The sequence below is a fragment of the Symsagittifera roscoffensis genome, chromosome 3 (genome assembly GCF_963678635.1).
Source record: "Symsagittifera roscoffensis chromosome 3, txSymRosc1.1, whole genome shotgun sequence".
In the NCBI taxonomy this organism is placed as follows: Eukaryota; Metazoa; Xenacoelomorpha; order Acoela; family Convolutidae; genus Symsagittifera; species Symsagittifera roscoffensis.
In genome coordinates, this window is record NC_087064.1 from 54,412,125 (window position 1) to 54,434,105 (window position 21,981).

Genomic DNA, 21,981 nt, shown 5'->3' on the forward strand with positions numbered 1-21,981 from the left:
ACATACACACGTAGCCATGGTGGGCATAAAAATATCTTAACTAAATTACCTCAGAAATTAGCATGCCGCTATAGAACAGCTTTTGGAAGGTAGAAAATAAGAACATCAAGGAACTACAGTCTCTTTTCACTCTGACCCATTAAATTTTTTTCACATTCCCGCAAAAACTATGCTATAACCTTATTGAGCAAAGGGACGTACAGTCACAGTGACGGATAGGGATTGTCTCAGAGTGGGTAGAAACAAAAGGAGTTGAAAATATGAGTAGCCAAAAAGTGAGAACCTATATTCTAAAATGGGATTTGGTCTGTGAATGTCTTGGGCCAGGAAACAGAGAATGTACATACCTTGTGAGTTGATCTCTAGCGCATTGATGAACTGTGGCATGGCTGCTCTGTGACGTCCCTCTTGAAAGTGGAGGAAGGCGTCTGAGAAGCGACTGGCCGCCCGGAACAGTTGGAAGAAGTCCCTGTGCAGTTGACAATATTGCACATATGCCTCTGCATCCGGGGGCCAGGTCCATTTCTCCAGAAAGCGAGTGGCCGCATTCTGCAGGGCAACCGTATCGTCACTCAAACAGCTCCTATCGCTGGAACAACGACATGACCATGATCATCCAGACAATTTCGTAGCACAATTTAGGGAATTAAGAGCGGTCGACCCATCCCCCTCCCCAACAAAAACTCATCATAAGGTACAACAACACGGCACCCTTTTAGGACCGAGTAACCGAATGCGCAGAATCAGTATATGAATTTGAAAATTTTCTGGCTAGCAAATGATTCACTGATACTGCAAGACAAGTTGTTAATCAGAAAAAAGTCTGTTCCAGCTAGTAAAGGAATTTTGATGTGAAAAACCACATCGATAACACAACAAAATTGGGCGCCAAAGAATTTAAACAATTCTTTTTCAAACAAAACCACGCATTAAAACTTCGTACAAAAACACTTAACAAGAGTAGCCAGTAGCTGTGTTAATACCACACTTTTACTCACATGGTCAATTAAGCAACAAAGTATTTTTTTAACATAATTTTGTTCGGATCTTTGGTTCATTTTGTTGTGTTTTCCTCCACATTTCTTACGGGAACATCTCGACCGAGACTTAGGGTAATCATTGTAATTTACTAATTTCCCTCACAGGGTGATCATTGTAATTTACTAATTTCCCTCACATGTAAGTCAGTGTCTCCAGATTGCATCTGTTAATGACCAGTGAGTTTAGGGAGAGCGAGATGGCCAAGTAGGCTATGTGTCTCAGTCGGCTAACAGCACCCTTTACTGTCGGGCACTCTGCATCTCCGTCTTCATCTGCTCTATTCAGCCTCTCGTCCATCTCTTTCTTCAGCAATGTCAACAACTAAACAGTTAAAATAGCCAACAAACAGTTGGAAGAGTCAATGAACGCAAGTAAACAGAAAAAACACTGATTTGTTTTTTTTTGAAAACCTCAACTTTCGATTTTCCGTGAAAAAAATAGATGGCATTAGAAGAGCTCTTTGAAGTTCTTGAAAAATTTATGATTGAAATGTTTTTGATAAAATTAACTCAATTGGAGAAAACTGCATCAATAGAAAAATATTTATTTCGATAGAAAATCCGATAATTAAATTCTATTTTCGAAATTAGAAGTCGATGACGCTCGCTGTTCCAAACTTTTGAATAAATCAAAAGTCAAACCGCGCAAAAGTAAATTTGCGGCTGAACAAAATTTTGGACTTTTTCTGAGAAAAAAAACGAAAAAACATCATCGCAACCTATCTAAGAATCTGATCTACGTTGATCAACTCTTAAAAAGTTCCAGTAAATTGACAAAATCAACATATGGAAAGCTACATGGATCGGAAGCCTATTACCTTTGACCTGAACTCACAATTCTAAACAAAAAGGTAATAAGAGGTAGCCAAATAAACAGAAACTACAAAAAACACTAAGAGGTCAAAATCACCGAAATAGTTTTCATGTATCATAACATAGTCAACAGAAATTGGAGAAGAATCAATCAACGCAGGCAAACGGAAAAAAAATCGAAGAATTTCAAACTTCGAAAAAAAGATGGCCTTAAAAACTTTTGAACTTCTAGAACAATTTATTAGTGAAAACTATTGGATAAAAATAGGCTTATGAGAAAAATTCATTAAATAAAATACTTATTTTGCCGAGAAATCTGATAATTAAATTCTACCTTCGTGACCTTTATACTTCCCGATTCGATAGTTCAATTTACCTTCTCTTTAACAAATGAAACAAATTGAGCTTGAAAAGAAATAAAACTTCAAACGGTGAAAAAATGAAATTTGAGCCTAAACTAACTTTATAACTTTATCAGAAACAAAAAACCTTAAAAAAATCTCAACCTATATAAGTTTCAACTAGTTTGATCGACTCTTTTTGAAAAACTTTAAGATAAAACAAAACTAACTCAAGAAACCAGCAAAATCATTTTTTTAATGTTTCATGCTTCGATTTTCAAGAATAAATGTAGCCCAACAGACAGCTGAAGTGTCAATAAGCTTAGAAAAACCGAACAAAAAACTGATAACTCTGAGAAAATTTGCCTTGAAGCCCAAAGAATCTCAAGAATCTTTTATGATTGGCACTTAATTCAGCAAGTAACATTATTTCAGAAAAATTGATGAAGGTAACTTTTTCATTGAATTTTTCGAGATGAAAACCAAAATCTGAAACTAAAAATCAAAGACATTTTTTTCGCGCCATTTGCATTTTTGTTAATGTAGAGAAAAATTTGTGTTCTATTCAACAAAACATAGCAAAAAGAAGCTTGGAAAAAAGTAATGAAAGCAAGTAAACATCAAAAAAAAAACAGTGACTTTGTTGAAAAAATCGAACTTTCGAATTTCTAAGAAACAGTGACTTTGTTGAAAAAATGAAACTTTCGAAATTCAAAGAAAAAAAATGCCCTTCAAGCTGTTTGAATTTCTAGAAAAATTTATGATTGCCGCGATATGAACAATTTAGGAAACTAAATTCCTCTTTCGAAACTAAAACCCGTTCACATTTTTTCGCGCAATTTCCACGTTCATATTTGGAGAGTGCTATTTACGTTACTTTCAGCAAATGAATTTCAAATGAACTCAAAAGGTGCATATATACCTAAGTGCATTCAAAAATGCATCAATATGTAGGAATGCACATCTTTAGTTAATAGCTACTTTTATCCACATTTTAGGACTTTTTCCTGAAAAAAAAATAGCAAGACCTATAAAAGAACTTCACTACGTTCATTACTCTTAATAAAATCGAAACGACCAAAACTCAAACATTTACTCAAAAACATGAGTATAAAAAAGATTTTTTACTGAAGCAAACAAAATAAGAACACGACTGAAATCATAGTCCTTGCTTGTTTCAATGAGATTTCATAAAAAAATTAAAAACTCCTCAAATCTCGAGACGATCTTCCGATTAGCACTTTCTGAAGTAGTAGTGAAGGTGCACATCGCAAAGACTAGCGAAAACGCGCCATGTAAAATTACAAGAAAAAAAACGAACTAAGCCAACAGACAGTTGGAAAACAGTCAATGAAATCAAGTGAACAGTGACTTCTTTTTTTAAAAAAAAAATAAGGAAAAAAATTTAAAAAATTACTGACTTCTTTTTATTAAAAAACTCAACTTCCGAATTTTGAAGACAAAAATAGATGGATGTAAAGCTCTTTGAACTTCTAGAACAATTTTTGGATGACAAGTTTATAATAAAATAACCCTATTTGAAAAAACTGGATCAAAAGCTAAAATTTTTATTTCGCTGGAAAATTTGATAATTAAACTCCATTTTCGAAGGGTGAACAAATTTTAAAACTTATTCTCTGACAAAAAAAAACGAAAAAGAAATCATCACGACCTATTTAAGAGTCTGAATTACGGTCACTGACTCTTAAAAAAGGTGCCAAAAAACAGAATAAACCACCCACAACATTCGAATTCCAGAACTCAAGAATTTTGAGTCATTCATCATCACAGCAGCGCCCCATTGCAGAGCTGTTTTCTGAATAACAAAGTGGATAAAACGCATAGAAATGAACCGCAAACAAAAACTTAAGCAGCACTCTAAATTAAAACTGATCACAAAAAGGTGCGAGTTGAGTTCGAAAGAACTCTTTTTTTTTTTTTTTAAAAAGCGGTTTGCTAGGGAATAAACCTAATTTTTACTGGTTAAAAATTAAATCATTGACATTTAGCCAGATTGGCAATCAAGTTTTTCTTTGCCATCCAAAACTTTATTTTTGGAGCGCGTAAAGTGCCTTCTTTTACAGAAGGAATTACCAAACCACTAAAACTAAAACTTGAGCTGTACAACAAGTTAAAGAATTTTTCCCAATGGGTATTTGTATTGATCAGTAGAGCCTTCAAATTAATGAACAAAGCTCGTTTTTGAAACCAAAAATCAAGCGCGTTCCTTCAAGTTTTTTGATTTTTTCATAAGACAGTAATTTGATTTCGTAAGTGAATTCGATTGAAAACTTGAAAAAACCAAAATTCATACTGCCAAAAAAAATAAGGAAAACGCCTAACACATTATTGCGAAGCTTGCTAATTCAGCGACAAAAATAAGGAAAAATTCAAAGCAATCACATCAGGGGCGGATCTAAGATTTTCTCGCGGAGCGGCGGATTTTCAAAACAAATTTTGTTTAGGCCGACTAAATTGATTTTCCGAGCTCTCCCAAAGCAGTAAAAACACCCCGTTTTGGACAAAATGTCTGCGCCGCAGGCAACAGTTTGAGAAAACAGGCCAAAAACGCGTTTTTAGGCACTTTTGGATCATTTTGACCAAAAAAACGCGTTTTTCGGCGCGCGCGCTTTCCCCTCAAAATTAGTATTTATTGGCGCCCAAGGCGCCTAGAAAAGATTAAGGGTACGTCACCAAAAGTGGATATCTCAAAATAGTACAAGGGACGGACCCTTTGGGTCAGCAGGGGGTCGAATCCCTGAGTGGGTGGGGGCGTCCGCCTCCCCCCCCCCCCTAAATCTGCCCCTGAACCATATAAAGCGTTACCTTCGAGACTTTCGCGTAGGCATTGCCTTCTAAGCTCGAATCAAACTGAGCCGACACTTTCTGGACCAGTTGTTTCGCTTCCATAGACGACAAATCGAACATGAGCTTACAGACTCTTTCATTTAATTGATCCAAAGAGACGTCTGCATTGTCCCTCGGAGAGCTTGTAAGCGTCTGACTAGGAACCAGGCCGTATTCCTTATTCGTTTGGTTTAGTCCCACATTCTCTGCAGCATGAGATGACTCGCTGTGTTCGTCACGGCCGTGCTCGGCGATAGAATCTAACGCCAGAACAAAATGACTCGCAATTCCCAATTTGAATTTGAATTGTTACCAATGCAAAACTCTTACAAAATATATGTTTTGTGAATTAATGGCTTGTAGTCTTTTAATCTATCCGTCAAACAGGCAGAACCATTTCTCAAAAACATGAAACTTAAAGTTCCGTTGCAATAATTTGCCTGCTTCAAAGGTGCTTCCATGTCGAGTCCAATTCGCGGTTAAGACGATAACATTAGACGAAATTACGGGGAAAATAGAGACAAAGGTGGTAGTTAAGACGACCTACCACGTTCTGCAACAGCGAAGCTTGCATTGCGCGTGGAGTACTTCGCTCCTCCTCCTTCGTCCAGAGTGGCCAAGTCGACTGACTCCTGTAGTTTGCTGTTGCTATTCCAGCTGGCCAATTCCTTCTCAAACGACTCATTGTCCTCCCTAACAGTCTGGCGGAGATCCTCAGGGAGGGACTCCAGACACACATTTCCAGTCTCTTCTACAATCAATCACACTGGCCATTACATCCTATCATGTTCAAGTAGAACAAGTTTGCTCACTATGAGGGAGAATGGTGGAGAGCATCTAGCAATAACCTCAATCAACATTGTAAAAGTTATGAATAGTAATTAAATTGATCAGCATTAGGTATATTAAGTGTTGTTGTTGTTTTTATCCCGATACTTGAGGCGCGTCTGGCATGCTGCTACCGAATTTGACAATCATTGCGGCCTCTATCGCCCGGAGCCACAAGTCTATTGCGGATTGGGAAGTTGGGCTTTTGGGACAGTTAAAAAGATGTAGTGCAGTGTGGGGTGCTGGGCATTGAGGCAGTTAATGGGGACATTCGTGTCTATCCTCTTTTAAAAAAGTGTTAAGGGAAGGTACGGAGTGTAGCCGGATCTGATTTGAGGGAGGATGCGTCTAGTTGATCGAGGGAGTATCAGTTTTGTGAGGGAGACGTCTGGTGGTCTTAGAGGGAGCACTTTTTTTTTGGGGGGGGGGCTTCATCAATGGCTTTTTGAACTATGAGTATGCTTTATTGGAAAAACGCTAAGTTGGCTAAAATCAGTTATAAAGTTGGATTTGTTTGCCTCACTAAATACCAATTGGAATTCCTTTCTGTAGGTGCCTATAACATTTGGGCGAATAGTTAAAAAGATGTAGTGCAGTGTGGAGGGGGTTACGGCTGGTCAGGGTGGTACAAATGGAATAGCTCATGGTGATTTCTCATATTAAGGAATAAGCAGGGCTTTTTTGTACATTGTCTGCAATGTTCGGAGAAATTAAGAGCTGGGTCGAAATACACACCGAAAATTTTAGGGTTAAATTATAGGTACTGGTTAAGCGATTCGCACATTGTTAATTTGGGGTCAGGGTTGAGTTCTTCATTGTGTGAGGTAAAAAAAAACAATTGAACCTTTGGTGGAAGAAAAACTTGGTAATCTACTTGAGAAAAAAGTCATGTAGTTTATTGATACAGCTACTCAAGTGTAGTGGAGGTGTGTTTTAGATCGCACGATTGAACAAAAGGGTTGAAGTCATAGGACTGAAGTTTAATTTCTGAAGACGGGGATTCGAGTGCAACGCGAACGTAAAATTAAGGGAAGGTGAGATAGCTTTGCCTTGAGAGACACCTGTACGCACAATTCTTGATGTAGACATGGCATCCCTGAATTGAGTCTTGGCTCGCCCGCCATTTAGACAGTTTGCTAGCCATCTTTCAAGAACTAGCCATCTTTTTTGAAAGCTTTCGAGAACACTGGTGCTATGCAGCAGTCCCTAAAGAGTACGGCGGCAGACCATGTCAAAATCTTAGAGATTTAGAGTGGCAGGTACAGTCCGCTCAGGGGGTTGCCGTTGATTATAACCACTGTTGATTTTAAATTCAAAACTAGATAAGGCCGTCGTTGTTTAATGTAGGGGTCAAAAACCGGGCTGATGAGCTGCTTTTGGGGAGAAATTCTGATAAGGTTGGGTGGATTAAACTTTCTAAAACTTTTACTTCCGAGCCTACAATTGTAACAGGGAGCTAAGAGTCAGACTTTCACTTGGTTTCGGTAAAGGGACGATCTTTGAGTTCTTCCAGTCTTGGTGTATGTTTTTTCCAGTCTTGCGGTTTGATGTACACTGTGCAGAGGCCAAGTCAGCAGAGCCCAGTTTAATGGCTGTCTCAATTTCACATGGCAAGAAAAACAGTGGATCGTTCAAACTTAATTTTAGAAATGTCTTTTTGGTTTTCCGTTACACTTTCTCCTGCATTCGAAAATTTTCATCTTTTTAAAGAGATAGACAATGATCCTGCTACCTATTTTGTTCTAATTAGAGAGTGGACCACTTTCCGAAACTTAGTGGACGACGTGTGGTGTCTAAACGTTCGCAAGAAACCGTGCCATTTTTAGTCTTTTTCCTTTGCAGTTTTCTTTAAAAAATTAAGTCTTTCAGTATTCGATGAGTCTTTTAGCTTGAGTTTGTCTCGCTCCTTTGCCAACTTCTTTGTTTCGTTGTTTATAGCCGGATTATAAAATTTTTGACGACCTGCGGGTATATTGTGCCTTGCTGCCTCTACAAAGTTTTTTTTGGAAATTATCAGTTTTGCTTACATCGTTTATAACACCAGTGTTAAGTTTGTATTTGTTTTTTTTTTGTAAAATGTTCAAGTTTGTTTATTAAAATTAAGGTTTTTCAAATAAGGCTTTATTAAAAATAATATCATTATTAAAATAAGTTTTTCTTGCGGATTTTCTCAGTTAAAGGGAGATTTATTAAAACTGGTCGGAGACCAAAATCAAAACAAGTTTCCAAGATAATGAGAGCAAAGATGATGATTACGCTATAAAGATGTCCGGTGAAGAGGATGAAGTGTTACCGAAAGGTAGGTGGGTCTGATTATGGAAAGAAAGACGCAGTGGAAAAAAGAGGTTCCAAATGGACGCGTATGCTAGCAAACCGGAGCAAAGAAGGGAAGGAGCACCTAACGGGGAAAGCGAGGAAGAAAGAGAAAGAACGGTGGAGAAGCAAAGTGAACCAGAAATTCTCAAGGAGAACCAACCGTGACTCTAAGGTAATCACGTGGAACCTGCAGAGGTGCAAAATCCAGGTGGATGGACGAGGCCGAATTCAGCATATCCTAGCAGCAGTACAGGAGAACAAATGGGATATTGTCCTGCTGTCGGAAATATCCTCAAAAGAGGAGGGGGTATGGTGGTACGAAGAGGACTCAGTTCTAATCCATAGGAAAAGAGCCGGTATTATCTTAAGAAACCATTGGGCCCAAGAGTGAAAGAAGCAAGGGAGCTAAAAATGGTTGACCGAACGAGTAGCCATGGTAACAGTGAACAACGTCAAGTTGATCGCAGTCTACCAGCCAGTATCGCCGAATGATGTGGAAATCGACGAATACCGAAAACAGCTAGAGACAGCGATATCGTGTAGGAAAAAGGACGAAATGTTGCTGATCGGAGGAGACCACAATGCTCAAATAGGCAAGCAAGATAATACGGGAAAAGAGAGGCCTCCGGGAAAGTTCGGGTTACGAGCAAACCCGGAAGCAGGGGACGAAGTCGTCGAGTGGGCGGAAAACAATAACCTGTACATCGTGGACACCTATCTTAGAAAGAATAACAGAGGTACGTGGTGTCATCCAAGAACAGGTAATTGGTACGAGCTGGATTATTTCTTAGCTAAGAGACACAGAAATTTAATCATCAAAGATATGAAGGTGGTACGTGAAGACAGATGGTCCGATCATAGGCCCAAGATGATTAAAGTGAGCTTCAGAGAAAAAAAGGAAAGACTCAACCGTACAAAAACAAGAGAAAACAGACTGGCGGAAGCTACGCATCAAGAAACATCATGATGAGTATTAGGAACACATTAGCAAGGCCTCCCTTTCAAACGAACCCTCTTGGGCAGAATTAGCAGAAACCATGAAAAGGGCAGCTAAGGCTGCTTGTGAGTTAGAAGATACAAGAAGCGAAACCAGTCAATGGATGGTAGTTCATGAAGACCGTGCAAGGGAGTTCAAAAACGGAATTCAAAGGGCAGTCAAAAAGCGGAACGAGGCAACAAACGAGGCGCAAAGGCACAACGCCAGGGAAGAGCTTAAAACAGTACGAAACGAGTATAAACAGAGACTCAGAGATAGGGAAACAGAATGGTGGGAAGCTCTCTTAGTCAAATGCGAGAAACCTATGCGTAGGCAAGACATCGGGGAGATGTACAGCATCCTCAAGCAGCTAGGAATTAGAGGTTACGCAGTACCTAATTCTAAAGCAACAGTAATCCCACCGGAAACTTTTAAGCAACACTTCCAGAAAGTGCAAGAAAAACGCGAAGAAAATGGACTGACAGAGAAGATCCAGTCGAGGAGGATCGTACGAGAGTTCGCTCAAACGACACCAGAGGGACGTCAAATGGCCAAGGAGTGCAGTACAATGCCTTCAGAAGAAGAAATTATGAAAGAGTGGGCGAAGGTTAAGGAAAAAGCACCGGGCGAGGACGACATCCGAATGATCTACCTTAAGTCAACTCCAATAGAATTCCAAAAGAGAATAGTAAAAGTGATACAAACCATGTTCACCACATCAGCGGAATATTGGGATGATATAGTCAAAGTGGGACTCATTATTCCACTGCACAAGAAAGGAGCGAAGGACAACCCCGATAATTTCCGCGGTGTTTGCCTGTTATCCATGGTTAGCCGATTTCTCGCTAGAATTTTAACAACACGACTCCGGGATTGGAGCGAGGAATTTGGCGCCCTAGATGATAATCAAGATGGTTTTGGACAACACAGATCTACAGCCGACACCACCCAAATAATGGTCAGACTACAGGAAGATAACCGAAAGATATGCGAATCACAAAGTTTGAACAGAGACCGAGCGTGTCTATTAGATCTGAGAAAAGCCTATCCAAGAGTCAATCGGCCACTATTGTGGAAAATACTGGAAAGTTTTGGGTTCGAAGATAATTTCCTAGGACGATTAAAGGACCTACACGAAGTAACTTCTTACAAAGTGAAAGACAATAAGGAAGTTAGCTCCGAATGGACTTCTCAAAGAGGATTGAGGGAGGGATGTCCTTCTTCCCCAATGCTTTTCAACATATTTCATCAGATCACAATAAGAGCAGCAGAAAAACAAAGGGAAGACAATGGTATAAGAATTACTTACATACCTGGAAACACCTGCATGACACAAAGGAGAGACAAACAAAATGCTCAAGCGAAGCATATAGACCTCAAATACGCCTTGTTCGCTGATGACACTACTATCTTGAGTAACAAGAAAAGTATGGATGTCGCAAGAGACACCACCAAAGTAATGGGCCTCTTCGAAGAGAAGACAAACGCATCTAAAGAGGAAAACATAACTCTGGGTGAAATCAGTGCGGCAGGAACCAGATTCTTGGGCCTTTGGCTGGGAGAAGCTGAAGACACAAGAGTACGATTACAACGCGGGATGGGAGCGTGGACAAAGGTCAAAAGACGCCTCAAAAACTCAAGGTTAACTAAAAGAACGCAAGCGCGTGTAGTTGAGGCAGTAGTGGAAAGCACCGTGTTGAACAACTGCCAAGTACGTACCTGGAATGTGTCAGAAATAAACAGAATCCAAAGGAAAGTAGATCAATGTTACCGTTATGTATGGAGTTCCAAAACCCAACCACCGCTGAAGGAAATGGAACAAAAACACATGGAATGTAAGGAAAGAACTCAGATTAAAATCAGTCAGAATTAAAATCGAAAAACGGAGTACGTAACGCCTAGGACATATGACATGTATGCCCGACGACAGAAGAGTGAAGCACGTAACTTTTGGCTTGTTAAGCAAGTTAGAAAAAACTGCAAAACCGAGAGCGAAGTACCGTTGCACTCCCAGACAATGGATCAAATTGATGTGCGAAGCAGGAATTGACCAACTAGATATCGAAGAGATGGCAAAAGACAGAAAGCAAGGGAAAGCGATTATAAAGAACAGAATGACACATCTGGAAAGATGGGAGGAATCCCAAGAGAATGGATGGGAAGGAGGCAAGATAGAACGCTCACAAAGAAAGGAAAGCGTCAATCTCGTGTGTAGTCACTGCGAGAAAGTCTGCAAATCTAGAGCTGGTCGGGCAGTGCATATAAGAAGAATGCACAGAGAGAACAACGTGGAACATACGTGCATCAAATGCCACGCCAAATTCCCAACGAAAACAAACCTGAAGAACCACGAGAAGAAATGTCGAGGAACAACAAGCCCTACCAAGTACGTCCCGGCAACAAAGGAATGTCCACTGTGCAATAAAATGATCTCCGCAACCAACCTAGCGAGACATATGACCAGGAGCTGTAGAAAGCGACATGGGGGACCCTAACAGGGCGAATACCCGAGAGAGAGAGAGAGAGAGAGAGAGAGAGAGAGAGAGAGAGAGAAGAGAGAGAGAGAGAGAGAGACAGAGAGAGAGAGGTAGGTGGGTCTGATTATGGTAATTTAATAGGGTAAAAACTGAGTCCGTGATTTTTGCACTTAAAGAACACCACGGTGTGAGTGGGCATTAGCGTCTCTAATGACAATTGCATTATCTTCAGTGAGTATTTGAGCACCTGAGGCCTTCCAGTTTTTGCGCAACTGTTGCGCGGGGATCTAAAAACTTGTAAAAAAAAATGAGGTTTTGGTTATTTGCCAGTATTTCAAAAAACGGGGCCTCCGAAGTCCCGTCTTTAAAGATTTGTAAATCATCGTACATAAGCGATGTACGTATGACAGTTATGAGGCCTCCTCTCTCTCTCTCTCTCTCTCTCTCTCTCTCTCTCTCTCTCTCTCTCTCACGAGCGGTCTTTTCTTATTACTGTGTAGTTTGGATCAAACGAGGGAGTGCGGTTTTTCCAGTTAATTTTATTTTTTGGAAAACAGCAATGTATACCTGTTATTAGCAGATAAGTTCTGCTATGTCGGGCGCTTGCCCGGATAAGCCAATACAGTTAAGCTGAAAAAAAGTTGAGGAATTTAGCGCGTGGAGTAATTTCCCGTGAGAGGGTCTTTAGGATATGGGGTAATGCTTTGGTTAATAGGTGGGCTATTAACTAGGGACTAAGTAACACGTTGACTTTCGTCATTTGTCTATTAGGGGAGTTAGATACTGGGTGGGGTAGGATGTGGTTAATTGTACAGGTGGGGCAGTTAAAGTTTCGATGGTGTTGCTTTAAGTTCGCGAGTGAAACTATCCGCATATATGGCACCGCACACTAGCTTAAGTGCGTGCAACTTTTGAGTTACATGCGGAACAGGCATAAGGACCAGGGTTGAAATTGATGCAGGCACGTAAAAGTAAGATGAGGATTAACAGACGGAGTATCCCAACCGAATTTGATTGCTCCGAAATCAAAAACCCGGTTCGAGCATGCTTGATGCGCTCCCAAAAACAGCATTTGCTACGGCTGTAGTCACTCGTCGGGTCCACCGCGAGAAAACAGTACCACTGGACCCAGGTATGTATAGTAAAATGAGCTGACCAAATATGTCATTGGACGCGGTGTCGATGTAGATGAGGCAGTATGCGCTGCAGGACAATTGGCGGCAGCCTTTTTGCGTCCCACTATCACTGCCACCAACTCTGCCACTGCCTCCTCCGAAGGACTCCGTCTGCATGTGAGACTTGTCGGCCCAACTGACTTGGGTGTCGTTGAACTTAAGCCAAGCGGGCGTTTGGGCGTTGCTGTAGTCGCTCACCCTCTGCTTCACGAAGCACCAGTAATGACCCGAAAGTGCCTCTCCTTCGTGCACAAGCACTGCGTGCAACTTGTACGGCATCTAAATAACAAAAAATTACAGTTCAGTCAGATCATTATTTGGTCGACGCTGTTCATATGAGCTGAAGATAGCAAATTTCAATAATTATAGATGCATTTTCGTAACTAAAGCACATAAGTGAGTTATTGGTAAAGTATTCTTTCGAAAGGTAAACGGTCACTTTAGTGCCTTGAAAGTTTAGAAATGGACGAATTAAAACATCAGAATATGTTCTCCGCCTACAACAAAGAAATTTCCAAAAAATATCAAACTGTTTTTAAAAATCTCATTCTAAGCGCACCATTTGCGATACAACAGAAACAAAAACATGAGTAAAAAATGAAAAAACTTGAAATAAAACTAGGTGAACCAAAACTTTCGTAAGCCTCGATAAAAGACAACAAGGGGCCCAGCTTAAGCTCAAGGTACGTCTTTGATATTTTTTGAATTTGTTACACTGATGCGAGAAGAAATGCGTAACTAGGTACCAGTTGGATAAATTTTGAATTTGTTATACTGATGCTGGAGATAGATAAATTCAAAAACTGGGCTTCACCCAAAACCTTAGTTGCTACTCTTTGAAATTTTCTTTGACAAAACATTTTCGTACTAATTTTAACGCGCAGTTGTTAACGCAAAGAGGCTTCCGACAATCTGATGCCTCATTAAAACATTTGATATCAGATTTAACTGAGTAGTTTTCGGAAAGGTCAAAATGTTTCAAAAAACGCACAAATCAAACTGCAAAGGTTTCAAACAGACTTTTCTGGGAAGCATGCCGATTATACTGGGGAGCTTCACGCATTCTTTTCTTTTGATTGCACGCAAAATCTCAGATTTAGCAGGGTAGTTTACGAGAATAATCAAAAAGTTTCAAAAACGGTCAAAAAGTCACTAATGAGACTTTTCCGAGGACAATAACTTTTTGGGCTGAGACAGGGGTGAAATAAAAAAAGACAGGGAGAGTTTGCATGCAGACAGTTCTGTTAATACCCCTTTTTTGGAAATTGGTTCACTTCTTTTTGAGAAAAAAACTAAAACTTTCGCAAAAAACGGGGAAAAATTCTGAAACCTTTAAAAAAAATTATAAAAGACCGATCCCATACATTTTCCATACAAAACCTGTTCTTATCAAACAGGAAACCTAGGCAAACCTGTCATGCAAAAATTTCGAACTTTAAATTAGCAACGGAACAAAAATCACGAAACGAAAAAAGCCGACATCTTTTTGAGCAGACAGTCGATAAAAATGAATTTCTAAAAAAAACGTTTTAAGCTTTCAAGCACCCCTGAAAAAACAATGAACAACACTTGCAACTACCATGATGATTGCTTACAGTATCAGACAAATTTGTGGATGTAGCAACTAAGCCGACAAAACCTGACCAGATAGACGAAACTTAATTTCAACCGGAAAAGTTTTTTCAATTGCCCTCATGCTAAAAAAACAAGGTACGGTCGGGATTCGAACCCAGAACCACAGGGTTAAAAGGCGACCGCGTTACCTCTAGGCCAAGTTCGAAAAAAAACCTGCAACTGTTAAGATTCCAGTAAAGCAAGCTGAAAATTTGTAGACAGAGGCGAACCTGCGCTTCTCAAACACTAGCGAGAACACAACAAAAAGCAGCTCTATAAAAAGAAAAGCAATACAAAAGAAGAAATAAGCCTCAAATTGAAAAAAAAAATCGGCTACGTCTAGGATTCGATCTGCGACCTAGAGATTATTGAGTCGCACACATTAACCACTTAGCCACGGACGCTAATAAACCAGAAACACTAGCCACAAATAAAGCAGAGAACAGATGATATGATCTTTTCCTTGCTACAGATCGTGGTTACAGCATAGGAAAATTTTAATGAACACTGTAATTTACTAGTTAGGTTAGAAAAAAAGAAAGTTCCTACTAATACACTGCTACTAAATAATTGCCAGTATAAAGTAATAGAGGCGAAGCTATGCTTCGCGAACACTTACGAGAACCCGAAATAAAAGCAGTTCTATTAAATGCAATAAGAAGTAAAAACGAGCCTCGAATTACTATCAAAAAAATTCGCCTATGTCTCGGATTCCATCTGTGAATTAGAGATTTAGAGTCTCATGCACTAACCACTCAGCTACGGACGCTTGATTAATCACAAACACTAGCCGCAAATAAAAACAGATAACAGATGCTCTGAAATTCTCTATGCTCCAGATCGTGATTATAGCCAAATCAGTGAACACTTTTAAGGAACACTTATTTGCGAGTTAGTTTGGAAAAAAAGAAGGTTCGTACTAATACACTACAATCGCTGGCTCGCAAGTGTAAAAAGTTGTTTACGGCAAAAAATTCAGTTCCCAATTACAAGACACTTTTTCTCAATTGTAGAAACGTAACCTCAATACAATTTGAAAAATGTCTGAGCCGAACTAAGCCGCCACCTTGGCGTTGAAAGAAAACTAAACCAAATGGCCGATAGACAGTTGAAAAACTGTCAATGACATCTAAGCAACCGTGGTTATGGCTATTTGAAAATCCTGAAGGCTCTAAACCGCGATTACTTGAGAAGTATGTCACAAAAGCAGAGTGGCCCAAAATAAAGTCCAAGAATTACAGGGAAAGAATTTGAAAATAGCCCGACATGTTAATCAGTGGTGTGATTGTTCGCTAGCCGCCAGATCGCTTTTCGCTAGTCTGAACCTCGCTACGCTACTGCTAGCAACATCGAGCAAGCTAACTTCATTTTTATCGCTAATTAACGTTAATCGAAGACAAGGCAACAAACAAGATACAAGGCAACAAAAAAATCAGAAACGATGCGAGTCAAGGTCCGAATAGTCAGAAAAAAATTAAGAAAAATGGATTTATCGGAAAACAATGATGAACAATTCGGCACTGCCGGAGCTGCGCTGCACACTCTGGACACTTTTTCAAGCAAAATGGGCAGAATGATAACCAGGAAAACACTACATTCTAAACATGGAAACATTGGCTTTTTTCCGCAAGTTCGAAATATTCTGACCTACTCATGAATTGTTTGTCATAATATAATTCAGGGCTTTCCGCTCAAAAATGGTCAAGAAAGTCGTCGGAATTTGCTTAAGGTTTCCGATTGTTCCATATGGACAAAAAATTGTCAAAAAGCACAACCCAACATGCATAGTTTCGCTGGTGATTGATTGCGGACACATGATAAAAAAAATTGCTTACATTATTGAATTCGATTATCTCTAATTTGTTTGAGGTCTGAGGCTGATAAGAACAAATAACATATTACTAAGTTCAAATTCATAGGTTGTATAAAGCCTCAGATTCTCAGTCTCCGTGTCATATTTTAAACATAACTAAATCACGGATGAAATTCGCATACTTACAGAAACTACGCAAAAATTAAAGAACAGCCAGTCAACACAAGAAAAAAACGAAAATGATAAACTTTTGTGTTTCTAAGATAAATTCATCAGCTCAAAGCTCTTTCATTATCAAAATTCTTTGATGATTAAAACTTTTTTGAATTAACTGGTGAAAAAAATGGGATGAGCGAACAATTTTACAGAGAAGCGAAGCTGATTTTTGCCACAATTGCGGTACAGAAAGCTGTTGTGCAGCAAAAGTTGGGAAACGAAAAATCACCAATCCGACTGAATAAAACTAGTGATTCGCAAAGTGTAAATTATTTCATGAGTTATAGATAGAAGTCAATTGATTTTTGTTAAATGCGGTTTTAAATAAGTAAATCAGTTCAATCGTAGATTTAGTTCAAGTAGAAAGCTGAGATGTCTTTTTTAGGCTTCAACATTCCGCCACCCTTGAAGTGTCTTCAATTTTCAGATCGTTATTATGTCTGGATATGACTACCCATTTACAGTGTATGAGACGAAGGAGAGGAAGAGTAGGGCGGAGTCGGGTAGAGCACCACGTCTGCTTCCACATGGCGAGGTGCGAAGGTCCAGTAGGCGGGGCGCTGTCGACCGGGAGGACCTGCAGGGTTTCTTCGATGCAGTGACCAGAGGAGATCTGGGTTTCACTCCGATTCCTGTAAAGTCGTTGGATGAGATCCAGTCTTCAAGGAAGGAAGCTGCAATCGTGGATAGGGCAGTTCTGCGGTTTCCGAAAGCTGAGACTGTGAGTAGCATTTATTCCATTGTATCATAGTAGTAGAGTATAGCGGGTGTCCATCAATTGTTTGTTTTGTTTTAGAAGCAACTTAGAGGTCTTAAACGTATTAGTGACCTCAGCGTAGAAGGGTCATTGTGCACTGGCTGGTAGCAATGATTCGGAGATGGGGTTCACTGATGCTGCTAAGTATCTGAGGAACCTTGGATCTCAGCAGAAGAAACTGGTCCGCTATGGTGTTCTTGAGAAGGGGAAAAGTTTGTATCTTCCATATGCGTGGTGCCATGCAGTTCTGACTCTCTGCGACGAAAAGAGGGTCTGCTGCATGTACTATGCGGAGATGCAAACTCGACTTTCCTTGGTAGCATCTGCGTGGAAGCGCTGCCAGCAACACTGCAGGGTCAACAAGCGAAGAGGACCAGATGACAGCGAATCGCATGACAGCGAATGACTGTTCAACGGTAAATATGTAAACAATTATTCAATAAATGAACTAAATGTGACTGCACCATAAGTAAGGAGTATACAAGTGAAGTATTAACGGTACGAGTCATGAGCGAAAATTTGTCCTAGCTGTTTTCAGACAATAATTACATTTTGGGTCATGAGGGTACAACCTCATACGAATTTTAATGCTGGGAATTTACAACATTGGGAATTTACATGAAAGTGGTCAATATGAACGATTCAGACCATAATGTATTGCATAGGGGGTAATTTAGGTTCCTACTTTCAAAAGGGTCATGGGGGTACTACCACTTAAAATTTGAAAACTTCCAGAGTGAGGAAGATATTAATGTGTCAGCTAATACACCACGAGAGGCTAAATCAGCTGGATTTACTTCTGTTGGCACGTGTTTCCAATCACTTCTGTGTAGGGTCTCTTGTATTTGTGAAACTCTGTTTGCAACAAAAGTGTTCCACGTTCTTGGAAGTTGAGCAAGCCATTGCAAGACAGTTGAATCAGTCCAGGCGTGTGAAGTTATCTTGAGATTTGTTTTCCTCAAAATTGAATGAACTGATTTAAGAACTTGCACCGCAGAGCTCTAATTTGGGAACAGAGATTGCTTTGACCGGAGCAACCTTTGTTTTGGAGGTCAGTAGATACGCAAAAGTTTTGCCATCATCATTGGTAATTCTTGCATAGATTGCGGCTGCATATGCTTTTTCGGAAGCATCAGAATACGTGAAGTTGAACCTCCTTTATTGGATGTAAGCTCATAGATCTTGGTATCTGTAGTTCCAGTAGTTGAGGCAAAGTTCAGGTGAGCTCATACCATTTTCCTTGGTTTTCTGATCGACTTCAGAATCCCAATTAAAACCTTGGACCCATAGCTGTTGCATGAGACATTTGAAATTGATGATGAATGGAGCTAGCCATCCCATCGGATCAAACAATTTTGAAATTGCGGACAGAAGAGTCCTCTTTGTAAGCAGTTTCAGCTCTGGTAAGGCAGTTGAAAAACAAAAGATGTCCTTATTGAGCTTCCAACTGACTCCTAGCGCCTTGATTTTGTATTCGTCAGAGAAAAGTTCCAGCACATCCGATTTTTCGCGGAGATGTTCTGGCAATCCTTCAATTATTTTAGCATTGCTTGAAGTCCATTTTCGTAGAGGGAATTCATGAGAGTTCAGCTCTTCGCATAAATCAGAGATGAGTCTTTCTGCTTCATGCTTATCATTAGCGCCACCAAGAAAGTCGTCTACATAGAAACAATTTTTGAGACTTTCTTTGATCATTGGGTTCTTAGATTGATCTGCTACTTCATTGAGGCATCTTGTTGAGTGAAAAGCTGACGAAGCTATTCCATATGTAACACGTGTCATCCTGAGATGCTTGATTTCATCCGATTTATTTGATCTCCAAAGTATGCGATGGAAATCTTTCGATTTGTCCTCTAGAGCAACTTGTCGGTACATTTTTGCGATATCTGCTGATAAAGCAATTGGGTAGAACCTGAAGCGCATGATTATCGAGTAGAGGTCGTCTTGTACCGTGGGACTAACCATAAAAGTGTCGTTGAGTGATTTTCCTGTTGATGTTGTTGCAGATCCGTCGAAAACTACACGTAGCTTTGTGGTAGTAGAATCTTCCTTGAAAACGCAGTGATGTGGCAGATAATATACGCTATCAACTGGCTTTTCGATTTCTCCAGGCGGTATGTACTCCATATGCCCCATATCGAGAAATTCGTCTATGAATGCGGTATAGCGATCTTTTAGTTCTGGATTCTGTTCCAGTCGTCGCTCGAGATAATTGAATCTGCGTTTTGCTTGTGCTAAACTGTCGCCAAGTTGACTATTGGGCTTGAAAGGCAGCTGCACGGTGAATCGTCCATTTTGTAGTATGGTTGTTTCCTTAAAGTGAGATTCACATCGATCTTCTTCTGTTGTTGTCTTTTTGAAATCAGGAATTTCTTCTAATTCCCAAAATTTCCTTAGACTATCACCAATAGACACATGAAATGACTTGAAGAAGGTTGTTGGAGGACCGGGTTTTCTGCCGCTAATCATGCAACCAAATAGAGTGTCACGTGCATAAAGCTTGTCTGTAAGCTTAATCTTTTCGCAGCCAACAATGTCGTTGTAGACATCACAGCCTAGGATTATATCGATTTCCTTTGGTTTATCAAAGTCTGGGTCCGAGAGCTTAAGACGTGTGATATCCAAACTGTTCGGTATATTCACCCGTTCTCTGGGCAGGTAGCCAGAAAGTTTTTGAAGAGTGAAGGCTTCAATATGTAGAGATTGATTCTGAGAATCCTTTGTTTCCAGATTGACAGCACAAGATTTCACAGTTTTTGCTCCTCCGCCAACTCGAGTTAGTTGAAGAGTCAATTTCTTGATTGGTAGCTTGAGTCGGTTAGCACAGCTGGTTGTAACGAAACTGCATTCAGATCCGCTGTCCAGAAAGGCTCGACAATTGTGATAACCGCCATTTGCAGTTTTCACCTCAATTAGTACAGTTCCCAGTATGGTAGTGGCACCGGTAGTACCCCCGTGACCCGCAAACTTATTTTCAGTTCCCGGTTGCTTGTTTGGGTCTGTATGGATGTGAAGTAACGAGTGATGACCCTTTCGACAGGTTTGGCACGTTGACTTCGACTTGCACTCATGATTTTGGCGTCCAAGGGACAGGCAATTGAAGCATAATCGCTTTGATTTGGCTTCTTGTCTTCTATTGGAAATAGACATTTCCTGAAATTTTGTGCATTGATACACGCGGTGATCACCACTGCAGCATGGGCAGATGATCGTCTTAACAGAGTTTGTGTGGTATGTCTGTACCTTGTCATCTTTCTTAGAGTTTCCAGATTGGTCTGAATTTCCTTGATGATTTTTTCTACGAAATGAAGTTAACTGGAGGTCCTTCGTAGCTTCTAGGGCGCGAGATCGTTCCTCCAAGAACTTCTTCATCTGTTTGATTTTTGGCACGTCACTTCCCGCGCAGGAAAGTTCCCATTGTCTTCTAGTTTCAGGATCTAATTTCTTGGCCAAAACGTGAACCCAGATCAAATCGCATTGATCAATTTTTAGTCCAAGTCCTGTCAGTGCCATCGTGTTTTCCGTGTAGGTATTAATCAAGCGACGTATTGCAGCGGATGACTCATGCTTCATTGGAGTGAATTCAAAAATTGCTTCCAAGTGAGCTTGTGAGATCATCTTGACATCAGCATATCGATCCTTTAGAAGTTCCCTTGCGACTGAGTAGTTCGCGTTTGTAGTAGGCAAGTGGGATAGCAAACAAAACGGTTCATCCTTGAAGGCACCCTTTAGGTATTGCAGTTTCTGAACATCAGACAGCGATAAACTTAAGTGAACTGCTCCATCAAAGGAATCTAAGAAAGGTAGCCATTGATCATACCTTCCGCTAAATGTTGGCGAATTCAGTTTCGGCAACTTCAGGCAAGTATCTTGGTTTCGGCCAGCACCACGTTGGGAAGTGGATTTGTAGGATCATGTTCCGCTTGCGCTGTCGTCATCTTTGACCGATTCAGTTGAATATTTTCCTCGGTCATCTAACATAGTTGTGATCATTTCCATCAAACAATCTACTTGAAGGTAGATTTTCTCAGCTTCTTCCAATTCAACTTCAAGTGCATCTTCATCATCGTTTAGAACATTTGAAATTTGCTGATTAAGCTCTTCCAGTTCCTTTTTGTTTCGTTCGCACATCGTGAGATTGGCCTTGAGAGTTCCAATTTCCTTGTAGGTTAGAGCAGATGCCTCTTTGTTGAAGATTGCTGAGACGGCATTTTCCGATCGGGTAATGACACCGATGTTAGCACTTCTTGATCGCTTCAAAGCAGGAAGAGTGAGCGTCACGTTGCTCATGTCACTAGCAGGTGATGACATTTTTAACTTTCCTCTTTGTTTCTAATCTTTGGTTCGTTCCCGAGTCGCGGCACCAAAAACGTTGTGCAGCAAAAGTTGGGAAACGAAAAATCACCAATCCGACTGAATAAAACTAGTGATTCGCAAAGAGTGTAAATTATTTCATGAGTTATAGATAGAAGTCAATTGATTTTTGTTAAATGCGGTTTTAAATAAGTAAATCAGTTCAATCGTAGATTTAGTTCAAGTAGAAAGCTGAGCTGTCTTTTTTAGGCTTCAACAAAAGCCACCGAATCGTTAAAAAAAATTAGAAAAAAAAACGTCAAAAAACAACAATCAAAATTTCGTATGTTTGTGTCATATGAAACACATTTTGATTTTAAAAAATCTGTGGTGAAACAAAACTGCCACCTTTAAATTAGCATTGGAAAATTACTGAGGGGTACTTAGAGAGACAAATTTATTGTTAACACCCATT

At 40.0% G+C, this 21,981-nt stretch overlaps 1 protein-coding gene across 1 annotated transcript in view; it reads right to left on the reverse strand.

Annotated features, from left to right (window-relative positions):
- LOC134841362 (ubiquitin carboxyl-terminal hydrolase 25-like) overlaps positions 1 to 21,981 on the reverse strand; it is a 57,718-nt gene that overhangs the window by 1,098 nt on the left and 34,639 nt on the right. Inside the window, exons 10-14 of the mRNA XM_063857296.1 lie at positions 12,795 to 13,092; positions 5,589 to 5,792; positions 5,021 to 5,301; positions 1,178 to 1,362; positions 348 to 589 (exon numbers count right to left, since the gene is read on the reverse strand). Coding sequence (XP_063713366.1) covers positions 348 to 589; positions 1,178 to 1,362; positions 5,021 to 5,301; positions 5,589 to 5,792; positions 12,795 to 13,092 — 1,210 coding nt within the window. The remainder of the gene's footprint in view (positions 1 to 347; positions 590 to 1,177; positions 1,363 to 5,020; positions 5,302 to 5,588; positions 5,793 to 12,794; positions 13,093 to 21,981) is intronic.